This window comes from Brachyhypopomus gauderio, chromosome 6, assembly GCF_052324685.1.
Source record: "Brachyhypopomus gauderio isolate BG-103 chromosome 6, BGAUD_0.2, whole genome shotgun sequence".
Classification (NCBI taxonomy): domain Eukaryota; kingdom Metazoa; phylum Chordata; class Actinopteri; order Gymnotiformes; family Hypopomidae; genus Brachyhypopomus; species Brachyhypopomus gauderio.
The window spans coordinates 10,880,478-10,892,408 of NC_135216.1; the positions used below are offsets into that span (position 1 = coordinate 10,880,478).

Consider the following 11,931-nt stretch of genomic DNA (forward strand, 5'->3'; position numbering starts at 1 on the left):
TTGAGAGTCGGAACATAAGCTCGTGGTTTCTGGTTAAAGCGACTAACGATAAGTTGGCACGTTCGTGAACCGACAACGCCGTTATGGCAAACGGGCGAGATAAACTAAACTAGCCACGCAGAGCAGTCAGTCAGCGAGCGGACGGGGCGGAAAATGTAACGGTCGGCCGGTAAACCGAATAAAACATCGAACCGCGGTTTAACCTGAAATGTAACGTTATAAGTGAACGCAGCTCGGTTTGCTAGCTCGTCAGGTTAGCTAGCTGCGTTAGCTGGACAGCCACCAAAAACGCCTCAGGATGATGACACGCAGCGGCGGCACTACAGCAGCGGTCCGTGGGCCGGTTTCCTGGTGGTGAACCCCGACATGTCGAGCGGTTTCCGTGTTATCGTGTGTGGTGCCAACGCCGCCGGGCGCCTGCCTTTCTCCGCCATGGGCGCCTGTGTCTCCGCCATCCAGTCGTGTGTTACCCAGACCGTTTAATGCGTCGATATGTGTACAAACAAGTCGTGTCGTGAAAGAGACTCCCGAGTCCGCAGAAGTCAGGTCTTCTAATATCTAAATATATAAATATATTTTGCCTTGTTTCTTTTAAACTCGCTTCAGGTAGCAGGCTCCCATTTCAGCCAGGGGGGGTCCCACTTTTGCGTTTGAGAAGTTGTCGACATGGGATGCGTCGCGGAGGCCGTTTGTTTTACAATAACGTTAATAAAATGCAAAGTTCATACTCGTTGAGCACAGATTTGCAGCAGTGAATTTTGTTTAATGACATTGGTCTTGATCGTCCATTGCTAAGACATGGTGTGGTTCAGACACAATACAAATTAAGCCCCATATGCACTTCCCATATTGATCTGAAAATGACTTGATTGCTGTTTGGTAGACTTATTTTTTTTTTAGAGTTAGTGTATTTTACAGGGAGTGCCGGATCATTTTTACCTATTGAAACGTAATATAATTTACACAACGAGGCCTGTTCTTGGATGCTTTAAAAGAAAGTGAGTAAAGAAAGTAAAATACAACAATGGGAGACCCAACTTCTCGACGAAATCAAACGAGAAACCGACTCCGTGCCCAGCTACGGAAGAAAAGGGAATCTTTGGCTGATCAGTTCGACTTCAAAATCTACATTGCCTTCGTGTTTAAGGAAAAGGTGAATGTGCAAGTTCATTACACTGGAATGCGTTATTCCTTGTAATCACTGTAGATCCTTTTATGCCAATATTAAACCAATTAACAAAAAGTTTAAATGTGGGCCAGAAAAGGGGCTTGGATTTTTTCATCAGTCTTTGACAGTCTTTGTTGACTGATGATTTTAATTTCATGACATTGGAGTGTATTTCACTGATCTGTTGACCAGAGGGAGGGAAAATTTCTATTAAGAATTTGTACTATTAAATACCTATATATCATTGGGCAAGCCTAATTTTTGTTTGATTAGTTTTAATTTAACAAAACAACTGTAATAATAAAAAAAAATTGGGAATCTGTTTTATGAGCAGAAAAAGAAGTCTGCCCTTTTTGAGGTAGCTGAGGTGGTACCTGTCATGACCAACAACTATGAAGAAAATATCCTCAAAGGTGTGAAGGATTCAAGCTACTCCTTAGAAAGTTCTTTGGAACTTCTTCAAAAGGATGTTGTGCAGTTGCACGCCCCTCGCTACCATTCAATGCGCAGGGTAAGTAGTGGGGGGGGGGGGATACATTTTTTCAAAGAGTTGGGATTACAGGGTTAACATTTTGACATTGTAATAGAGCTGCATATTGTGCAAATTTTCTTTGAATAGTCGTTGAGATTAGTGAGGATGTCTGGTGCAGTGAGGGTTAGGTACTTTACAAAAAGCTTCTGAATGAGTTCTTTTAGACAGTGGATGCCTTGAAAAAATCTTACTTGATAAAACAGGTGTGAATGCATTGTAATAGAATGTTTTAGTGTTTCTACCACTGACTTACAGTAGTCTGTTACTTTAGACATTTACACATTCAGCCTACTCGGACCTGGGAATGGACAGTTGATTTTTTTGTGAGCAATAAATAAGGCTTTATCTGTCATGGTTTTGCTTTTTCTTTTCTATTGGAATTATTCCCAAGTTCCATAAGGCATGTGATGAAATTATTGTAATTTTATGTGAACAAACCGTTTTTGTGGTCTTTATTTGATTGGGATCTCACTGTTGTTTCTAAATATATAAAGGATGTAATAGGTTGCACCCAGGAGATGGATTTCATCCTATGGCCCCGCAACGATATTGAGAAGATAGTCTGTCTTCTTTTCTCCAGATGGAAGGGAGCTGACCATGAACCATTCAGGCCTGTTCAGGTGACTGTTCTACCTTTAAAAAAAGCTAGAAGCTTCAAATGGTGTTTGTCAGTATAACACATGATCAATTTGATCTTTCCCCCTACTGTTTGTATTCAAAGGCCAAGTTTGAATTTCACCATGGAGACTATGAGAAACAGTTTTTGCATGCTGCTGGCCGCAAAGACAAGGCTGGCATGGTTATGAACAACCCAAATCAGTCTGTGTTTCTTTTCTTGGACAGACAGCAATTGCAGGTTAGTTCAGTTTGTTTAAAGCTGCAATTAAAATCCAGAATGATTGTTTATAGGCTAGGAAGTTGAATGTTACTTGTGTTCTTTCTACAGACTCCAAAAAACAAGGCCACAGTTTTCAAATTGTGCAGCCTCTGCCTCTACCTGCCACAGGATCAGCTGACCTGTTGGGGGGTTGGAGATATTGAAGACCACCTCCGTCCATACATGCCAGACTAGGAGACAGATGGAAGACTCCTCTGTAGGCCTCTGAAGCAAGTCGACCCCATACACATGCCTCAGTTAAATAGAATTGAACTTGTGCTTGGAACTCTCCTTTTTGTTAACCACTCATTTTCATTCTGAGATTAATTTAGTCAATTTTTTTAGTCTTTCGTACCAGCCTACTTTGGTTTGTTTCACCCATTTGCCCTTTCCTTCCTTAAGCTGTCTGATTTTATTTGAAACTGCACGAACATTGTTTTTGAGTGGTTGTCCTCATGGAGCAGCACTGTCAACACCACCAGTCACAGAAGGAACTCTATATGGGAGGGGCGGGAGACAAAAAAACAAACAAACCATTGTTGCTAAAATATGGGCCTCGTCTTGGACCAGTTCCGATATCGGTCTCATAAGTGAAAAGTTATCTTCTCTTATTTTGGGGGAGAAGACAGTTTTAAGAATAATGACAATCAGTGACAGGATTACACAGCCTGAGTAGTCATTGAAAAGGCTAGGCAAACATTACTTGTCAATTTAGTTGGTGTAGAAATTGCTTCTCATACTTTTTCAACTGCCTTAGTTTTGCTGGACATCAAGTGTCATTCCTTGCTTGTAAGAGGTCATCCCTTTCTTCATCTATATATATACACGTGTGTTTGTTTGTTTTTTTTTTAATTTCTGGGTGATTGATGCCTAAGAGGTTGGAGATGTCTTACAGTTTTACCTGAGGATATGGACAATTTAAGAAAAGTCTGAAGGCAGTTTTTGGGGTGGTGGTTTTCTGAAAGTCAATGTTACCAATCAAGCAGTTCATGCACCATTAATTCATGCTACTGATATCTGATTTTGTGTTTGGTGGTGGATCTTCGGTGGGAAATCAATGCTTAAGTTCATGTACCTAACAAAATTATTGTGGAAAAACTTAAATACATCATTAAACTTTGTTTGCTTTTTTGACAAACCCCTTGATGAGTACTAATTGCAGAATTTGAATTAAAAAAATTCACCCCTCCCAAATCACCCCCACACACAGAGGCCCTGATCTCTTCATATGAATAGGAATGTTTGATTTGTCTTTAAATAATGATATAATACAGTGCAAGTGTTAATTGTCATTGTTTTATTATGTCCTTTCAAAATGTGTAGTAATTTACATGGTTCCTATATTTTTAATACCTGATCGGAGGCTCTTGATCAGCTGCCAAGGTGCTTTGTGTGCCTACCCTGTGCAATTAGCTTCCCAGTGTCTTTATTTGTTATATCCACAGTAGCAAATGCCAGAGTTTTTCCTTGCTTTAAAACCTGCGCAGTGATCAAGATGTCTTCTCCAATTTTAGCTGCATTCATATACCTGTACAGACGAAACAGACAGTAATTTGAAAAGAAGACTCGAGCTGACATGCTGAATGGTGCTTACAGTAATATAAAGATACACAATGTGATTGAAAAAAAACCTTATGGATACATTCTTGATTCCAACCTACTTACACATTGACTCCCAATTCACACAAAACACGTACGTGATGTTCATGTCGACGCTGACACCAGGTGCTCCTCTCTCTGTGTACATAAGCGCTGTAGTAGAAATCATATCGACCAGGGTGGCGGTCAGGCCCCCGTGAAGAGTCCCTCCTCGGTTAGTGTGTTCCTCTTCAACTTTCATCCCACAAACAACCTTACCCGGACTAGCTGACACCAGTTCAACCTGTCATGAGGTTTGTGATAACGTTAAACCTGTACATATTTACAGTCACTGATTTTGACACAATCGGTGGTAACGCTACAAGCAATTAAGATAGCTGGGCTGGCTAGCTAGCTAGTTGGCCCTTCGAGGGTCGCACATAGGTCAAGGTTGTACAGGGATAATCAATACTCTCACCTTGTTTAAAACGCGGTCAAATCCAGGCGTGTCCACCATGACTCGCATGATCTGTTTAAGTGATTGTAAAGACAACGAGACCATTTCGATTTATAATAACACAACTAAGGATATACTGTAAGGTTATCAACAACCGACATCACTTGCTTTTGTGCTTTCCAAAATAAACGCCTTTCTGAGTGACGTATTTGTTTTGGGGTTTTTTTTGTCGATAATATTTTGGTCAAGTAATTCCTTATGCCGATACACTGAGTAAAGTAAGTAAATAAATTACTCTCGAGTAAAATATATGTTTCTAATTAATAAACGATGTTAGCCCGAGGACCTTTATTATGAAGTATAAATCGAAACGGTGAAGTGAAGGCTAATCTCTGGGTCGCAGCAACAACACGAAACACCTGAACGCAGGGCTCTGACTTCTCACGCATCTGAAGCAGTTCACACTCTCATAAGCCACACGTTGCATTTCTCATGCACAGAAATGACAGAAATCTGAGACTTAAGAACATTTGTAGTGACAATGAAGACTTCCTCCAGAAAAGCATTTTGCTCATATTTGACCTATTCAGAGAGTGAACGCATTGACCTATTAACAATCTACTATTAAGACAACAAGAATTCCTTTGTGCTAACTTTTCATCCTACAAATAAAACAGTGGCTAATATACTTAAACACTTCAGGATGACGTCCAGACTACATCCATTTTTAAGGATACTCCACTAATCTCTTATAGATGAGACAAAAACATAAAAGACATGCTTGTCAAGAGCAATATAACTGACCATTCAGCTTTCAGCTGTGGTACTGTAGCCTGCAATCAATCTAGATGTGCTATGTGTAAATGTATTAACACTGCCACTGAAATAACTGGCACAAATGATGCATTGTCATCACCCGTTTATCCTCATGCACCACAGCAGGAGTTGTCTATTGCATTACTTGCAAGAGATATAATCAGCTTTATATTGGAGAAACCAAGAGAAGACTTGCTAATCGGTTTGTTAAAGCACCTTCGGACCATCCGGATTAAGGATGTCATTTCTAGTGTCAATGAATTTTAATACTGATGGACATTGTATTCATTTTCCTCCTATTAATTCAGAAGCTCACTCTCTCTCTCTCTCTCTCTCTCTCTCTCTCTCTCTCTCTCTCAATTACAGTAATGTTACCATTTGACTTTTGAGACTGGAGAATCAGACTATCAGCTATGATTAGCTGTAGGTGGCCGTAGCTCCCACTGTAGTTGTCGCCGACACTCTACCTGTGCTACTGCGCATGTCCGTCTCTCGGATACAAACAGGAATTACATGATCGGAGAAGACCTAGCTAGCTAACTGCCAAAAAGGAAAACCCGGTAATTATTTGCGTTCAGCAAAAGTACACCACAAAAGTATAGTTAGGTAGTCAGCTTTTGTGTAACGTTACGTTAACTAGTTAGTAAGCACGTAGCTAAACGGACTAGCCATATCGTATCCTAGCCAGCTAGCTGGGTCGCTAGGTAACGGTACTGTGTAACGGGCCGCTTGGTGCCGTAACACCTGTAGGTTCAACGTTACACATTCAGTAAACACTAACTGTTCAGCTCTTGCTTTAGGTTTGAGCATTTAGTAGTGTAGCTAGCTACACCGAGGTCTGTAAGCTAGACAGCTAGATCACAAAGTAAGCTGTAACCAACACGAGTTCATATGAAAATAGCCTGCGTAACGTGTGTTTATTCTGTTAGGGTTCATGGTCTTGTCCGGTGTGTTGTGTGCTAGTGGGTCAAAACCAGAACTGGGCTCTGTGTGGACGTCCAGATCTTTAATCAAACGCAGCTAATTAATGTTAACCATTCATGGTTCGTGGCCTGAATACTTGCAAAGTGATAACCACCTCATCATTTTAGTTGTGTTAAAAATATAGACAGTGACATATTTGATACAGCTATATCCGAATTGCCATATGAGGTATCTAATAGGCTATGAGGGGACTCAGCTCTGTAACATTAATGCATAAAACTTCAAAATATTAATCACCTACTAGTGAGTGGCAGGTAGTTATGAGTCTTATCCTCTTTCTTTGGAGCTGATTATTTTATCTTATTAGTTACAGAAAACCCAAACAAACAAATGTCATAACAGATCCCAAGGGGTAAGCCTGTTGAATATTTAAACTAAATATTTTATGACATGACATTATTCAATACAAATTAAGGATATAAGTAGATATGGATAACAAGGGAATTGGATCCAGTGTTTGTTTTTTTCTATAACTAGTAAAATGGTTGACTGCAAGGAGGAGTCAATTCTCCAATGACCTTTGTCTTGTGTTGCTTGTAGTAGACTAGCTCCTGATAAAGCCAGTCCATGTTGTGATGTTGTCCATCCAAGTTATTCTTGGTCTTCCACATCTTCTGACTCCCTCCACTAGGCCTGTCATAATGCTGTAATGTGCTTGCCTAATCACATGCCTGAGGTGACATAACCTGTGGAATTTAATGTGGTTCCGTAACTCCTCTTCTGACCATCTTGTAAATATGCTCGGCGGTCATCATCTGGATGGAAAATTACTAAGATATTATTTTCTGGACCTTGGCTTGTTTTTCATATGCAGTTTGGATTAGGCTTGGGCGAGTGTGTAAGTATTCTGACAGGTGTTCTCCTCCTTGCAGGTGTGATTATGGGGAAGGCACTGTCCCACTTGCCTAAACAGGCATGCCACGATGAGTGCCACGCTAGCCTGACCTCTTCACCAGAATACAATGCCATGCAGAGTGAGGACATTAAGAATGGTGGTGGTGATGTGTCCCAGTTTCCTTATGTGGAGTTCACTGGTAGAGACAGTGTCACCTGCCCAACATGTCAGGGTACTGGGCGCATCCCAAGAGGTAAGCCTGTTGAAGTTTAAAAATAAATATGTTTATCTGCTATGGTGTACAGCACAGTTATTGTTCCAAGGTGTACAGATCCATGTAGCTAGTGTTTCTTCGCCCTAATGTTTTCTGGTTATTGCATATACAAAAGTAGGACAATGATACAAATCAATGCAGTCAAATAACAATGATAGATGTTTATGATAAATGTTTATGCTAATGCATGAGAGGTTTTACAAAACTGCATTTTTATGAAGGCCAAGAAAATCAGCTGGTGGCACTGATTCCATACAGTGATCAAAGGCTGAGGCCAAGAAGAACGTAAGATCTTATTTGCTGTTCAGTATTACCAAGACACTTTTATATTTACTGTTTCGGTGTGAACTCTGTCAGGTTAGAGACGTGCCTTTAGTCTTGTTGATGTGTGTGCTTTTCACAGGAAGTTATATGTGACTGCCTCGGTCATGGTGTGCCTCCTGCTGTCTGGCTTGGCAGTGTTCTTCCTCTTCCCCCGCTCTATTGACGTAACCTACGTGGGGGTGAAGTCTGTCTATGTCACCTATGACCAGGCCAAGCACATTGTGTATCTTAATATTACTGTAAGCACCGTTCAGCATTTCAGTCTGAATCTCTTCTCTGTTAGTGTTTTACTTTGTTGCTTAGTGTGTTAATGTTTCTTTTGTAGAACACACTGAATATTACTAACAATAACTACTACTCAGTGGATGTTGCCAACATCACAGCACAGGTGCAATTCTCCAAGACCGTGATTGGAAAAACTCGTGTCAGCAATATTACTACCATTGGCCCCCTTGACATGAAGCAGGTAGGTTTACTGACTAAGACTACAGTGCATTATTTGTTTCTCTGCTATTTCTTCAGTATTTTTTTTTCATCCACAAATGACTTCTGATTCTGTTCCAGATTGATTACATGGTGCCCACAACGATTGCAGATGAAATGAGTTATATGTAGTAAGTATGGGTCTTTTTCCAAATATCAAAACACAAAATAGTCTGGGACACAAATTAATTAATCACAACCTGGTATTTTTTTCCCAGTGACTACTGCACCCTGATAACAATCAAAGTGCACAATATTGTGGTCATGATGCAGTAAGTATTCTACCGCCAAGGACTGCATTTTTCCCCCCTAAAACTACATCACAGCGCATGTAGTCCAACCGTGGATGAACAATTTCAAACGATTGAGCTGTGTTAACTCTGGCTTTGCAGGGTGACGGTCACCACAGTGTATTTTGGCCACGCCGAGCAGGTGTCTCAGGAGATGTACCAGTATGTGGACTGCGGTGGCAACACGACCTTGCTGCATGAGTACAACCTGAGAAGTCCTGGCTCAGACTAGAGCCCAAGTGAGTGCTGCGTCTGGGTGTTTGTTACTGTAGCCTGGCCTAGTTATTGGCCAGACTCAAGAGCCCACCACGTTCCTTTGCTAAACAATCAGGGTGTTTTCAAATCATAAAAGAAGCACTTTATTTTGAGCTCTTCAAAACGTCCCAACCTTTCAAAGTATTACTGCTTCTTGTAGTAGGACAGCTAACCTACTCCAGACTGTAGTAGTACAGCTAAGCCACTCCAGACTGTAGTAGTACAGCTAAGCCACTCCAGACTGAACCACTCGCAGCTTTATAGGCTCAGTTAAGTCCCTTTGGACAAAAACACTGGTTGCAGGTGGTACAACACTAAAACCTTTGCTTAATGTCAGATGTTGTCTGTTTGAGGTTCCCTGTAAAAATGCTTGAATGTAGGTCACGTTATATTTCTGTAACGTCTGCGCATGGCAGGGTAGACAAGCTATAGGTCATACATACGTGTTTGGGATCTTTTCTTTAAAAATGTCTCTTGCAGCATAGTTTTTATGTAATATATATGACATTATTAATTAGAATAATTGTTTACCTCATGTCATTATTAGTCCCTCAGCACAAGGAGCAGGAGCAGTCTCAATGCCTGCATTACAGGATAACATCCTCTAGAGGGTGAGGGTGTGTGCACTTAGACAAGTTTTCAGTTCCTATGTACAATTCATTACCAAATGTTATTTCTCTTAGTTTGTGAATTGTCACAAATATGTTAAAGATGACCTCAGAAGAGACTTTTGTTATTAATGGTTATTACTGTTATTGTTATTTTTATTATTATTATCATTGATATAATAATAATAATAATAATAATAATAATAATAATGGTACAAGAGCAAGATCATTTGGGACTGACTAACTTTATCCGACAGAAATAAGGGTTGGTTTCTTTTAAGTGAATTATTCCAAAGTAACTTTTCTTTATTTATACACACCAACTGTGTCCTTCCCAGAGTTAACTAGATGTATTGCCCTGATATGTTGAACTACGTAGTTTGATAATAGCAATTTAATAAGGCATTTGTAACATTGTTTCTACATGATATGGAGATGGTGTGATATTTTTAACACTTAACTTTAAAAGAAAGCTTCATAGAAGGAGTTTTACTTGAAGGACTCTACTCCTTGGTGGGGAGAGAAACACTAACTACTTCATACACTAATACTGACTTGAGCTGACACTGTTATATTGCGTGTATGTTATTTCACATGGCTTAAGGTTTGGTAACCTAAATGTTCATATTTATTACCTTTGGTTTTTCAGACTGGTGTAAAGATTATCCTAGATTAATCACTAAATCAGTTTAGACCTACTGAATACTCATTTCAAGTTTGGTTAAAAAATGTTTTTGCCTTTTAAAGGTGTTTGAATGGGTGTGCTATGAATGTGTTATTTTACACTAGCTAAGTAATAAGCTAATATATGGGGTAGTGCGTCATTATATTTAACAACTGTTTCACAGTATGTAAATACATGAGTTTTTACAAAATTGTAACCATTGCTGTATGTTTGATGCTTAGTTTTCAGAATTCTAATAAAAATATTTCATGATCATGAAAGTAGACTTGTGTAAGCAAACAAACACTTGCACAGTTTTGCTATGTGATCTGAAACCTATATTTTCTTTGCATGAATAAAGATGTAAATCCTGTCATGACTTTTGCATGTAACTTCATTCATAGATGTATGGACGAATCGATAAAAAATGTTTCATAGATCCATGAGGGAAAGGTTGGGTGTAAAGAGATAGAGTTGTGGAGTGCCTGCATAAATAGACACAATTAAAATCTCAAGACTTCAGTGCAAGTTGTCACATGTTGCAAAAAGTGCCTGAGATGGACAAGGGTGGAAAAATACCACAAAGAACTCTGTTAAGCAAATTATATGCTGACAATAATGCTGAAAAATCTCAAAAGACAGTATAATGTTTACATAATCCCTACAGATAAAAGCATATATATGGGATGGTCTAGAAAGCTAACAGCCAACAACAAAAATGTTAGTGTTGAAAAATGTTGGCTTTGTGTGCTTTGGACTTAAGGAAAAAACTCATTGGTTGATTTGTCTTAAAAGAAAATGACAATATTTGATGTATTTATGTCATTTACATTTAAAAGTAGGGATGCCTGGTGTTTAACTGAAGTGCACTGTAATTTATTTTCTAGTCATACTAGGAAATGGCAAAATGTGTAGACTTTAATCAGAACATTGAATGTCATACATGGGACAGTTTAATTATCTCTAGCTTGATTCCACCCTGCAGGTAAGAAGAGAGTATGCCTCTTCGATTGACTGTGCGTTCACACCGAAAGCGACGAGAGCGACACGGCGACCGGAAGTCATTCATTTTCAATGAGAGTGAGCGACACCCAGCTACGCGACGCGGCGCGGCGCGGCGCGACGCGAAGTGAGCGATTCGAGCGACGCGAACAAGTTGAGCTTGGCTCAACTTTATGCAAATGAGCAGTGACGCGCGGCGGCGACTACCAATCAGAAAGTATATTTGCACCCTCCTCCGAAACCGCACCTCTGACTTTGGTTCCTACTGATTATTTGTTCCGATTGCAAAATGGAGGAGAGATTAATAGTGGCTGTCTCTGGATGTCCCGCACTTTACGATGTTTATTTTTGGAGGGAATACTGTTCATTTGTTAAAAAACATCTGCAATAAATTAGCGTATACCCGATTATTGGTTATGATTTTTTAAATTCCTGTTTGATCTTCGGGTCTGGGGTAAAAAGTAAGAAAAATACATAAACATTTTAGGTTTATATACTATATGTGTTTTATACACACACTATGTTTTATACACGCACTCCTTTATAATCGTGTGTCCTGTAATCAATAGATTAAAATAAATACTGCGTCCTGCTTTAAAAACGTGATTTGCATATCTGTCACGTGCTGCATGCAGGCGTGATGTTGGACACGCCCCCACGCGACGCGATGCTGGCGACTCGGCGACGGAGAGCGATTTTATCGCTTTCGGTGTGAACGCACAGTTATACTGAAGCTACAAGAGCCCATCTTACTATTATATGCTCTGGGTCTGTTCATAATAAA

The 11,931-nt window shown here is 39.8% G+C and overlaps 3 protein-coding genes across 5 annotated transcripts; 2 read left to right on the forward strand and 1 right to left on the reverse strand.

The window, feature by feature from the left end:
- The first annotated feature begins 1,017 nt into the window (after positions 1 to 1,017).
- c6h6orf62 (chromosome 6 C6orf62 homolog) lies at positions 1,018 to 3,715 on the forward strand. Its single transcript, XM_077008654.1, has 5 exons — positions 1,018 to 1,153; positions 1,503 to 1,679; positions 2,195 to 2,320; positions 2,422 to 2,556; positions 2,647 to 3,715. The coding sequence occupies exons 1-5, from the start codon at positions 1,025 to 1,027 to the stop codon at positions 2,770 to 2,772; spliced, it is 693 nt and encodes a 230-aa protein (XP_076864769.1). The 5' UTR covers positions 1,018 to 1,024; the 3' UTR covers positions 2,773 to 3,715.
- Positions 1,536 to 4,809, reverse strand: acot13 (acyl-CoA thioesterase 13). Its single transcript, XM_077008655.1, has 3 exons — positions 4,634 to 4,809; positions 4,275 to 4,459; positions 1,536 to 4,105 (listed from the first exon to the last, which is right to left on the reverse strand). The coding sequence occupies exons 1-3, from the start codon at positions 4,715 to 4,717 to the stop codon at positions 3,949 to 3,951; spliced, it is 426 nt and encodes a 141-aa protein (XP_076864770.1). The 5' UTR covers positions 4,718 to 4,809; the 3' UTR covers positions 1,536 to 3,948.
- tmem106bb (transmembrane protein 106Bb) lies at positions 4,346 to 10,524 on the forward strand. Of its 3 annotated transcripts, none has more exons than XM_077008647.1 (8): positions 4,346 to 4,469; positions 7,285 to 7,500; positions 7,743 to 7,806; positions 7,925 to 8,084; positions 8,171 to 8,311; positions 8,410 to 8,459; positions 8,547 to 8,600; positions 8,721 to 10,524. In XM_077008647.1, the coding sequence occupies exons 2-8, from the start codon at positions 7,293 to 7,295 to the stop codon at positions 8,848 to 8,850; spliced, it is 807 nt and encodes a 268-aa protein (XP_076864762.1). In that variant the 5' UTR covers positions 4,346 to 4,469; positions 7,285 to 7,292; the 3' UTR covers positions 8,851 to 10,524. The 3 variants fall into 3 exon arrangements, with proteins under 3 accessions (XP_076864762.1, XP_076864761.1, XP_076864763.1); XM_077008646.1 differs by lacking the exon at positions 4,346 to 4,469 and adding an exon at positions 5,835 to 5,988; XM_077008648.1 differs by lacking the exon at positions 4,346 to 4,469 and adding an exon at positions 6,746 to 6,764.
- The last annotated feature ends 1,407 nt before the right edge of the window (positions 10,525 to 11,931 follow it).

Coding starts and splice junctions, on each gene's coding strand:
- c6h6orf62 (XM_077008654.1), top strand. CDS start 1,025: ATGGGAGACCCAACTTCTCGACGAAATCAAACGAGAAACCGACTCCGT. Junction 1,680..2,194: donor GCTACCATTCAATGCGCAGG/GTAAGTAGTGGG, acceptor AAATATATAAAG/GATGTAATAGGTTGCACCCA. Junction 2,557..2,646: donor TGGACAGACAGCAATTGCAG/GTTAGTTCAGTT, acceptor TTCTTTCTACAG/ACTCCAAAAAACAAGGCCAC.
- acot13 (XM_077008655.1), bottom strand. CDS start 4,717: ATGGTCTCGTTGTCTTTACAATCACTTAAACAGATCATGCGAGTCATG. Junction 4,460..4,633: donor TTGACCGCGTTTTAAACAAG/GTGAGAGTATTG, acceptor ACCTCATGACAG/GTTGAACTGGTGTCAGCTAG. Junction 4,106..4,274: donor AGCGTCGACATGAACATCAC/GTACGTGTTTTG, acceptor TCGTCTGTACAG/GTATATGAATGCAGCTAAAA.
- tmem106bb (XM_077008647.1), top strand. CDS start 7,293: ATGGGGAAGGCACTGTCCCACTTGCCTAAACAGGCATGCCACGATGAG. Junction 8,312..8,409: donor GCCCCCTTGACATGAAGCAG/GTAGGTTTACTG, acceptor ATTCTGTTCCAG/ATTGATTACATGGTGCCCAC. Junction 8,601..8,720: donor AATATTGTGGTCATGATGCA/GTAAGTATTCTA, acceptor CTGGCTTTGCAG/GGTGACGGTCACCACAGTGT.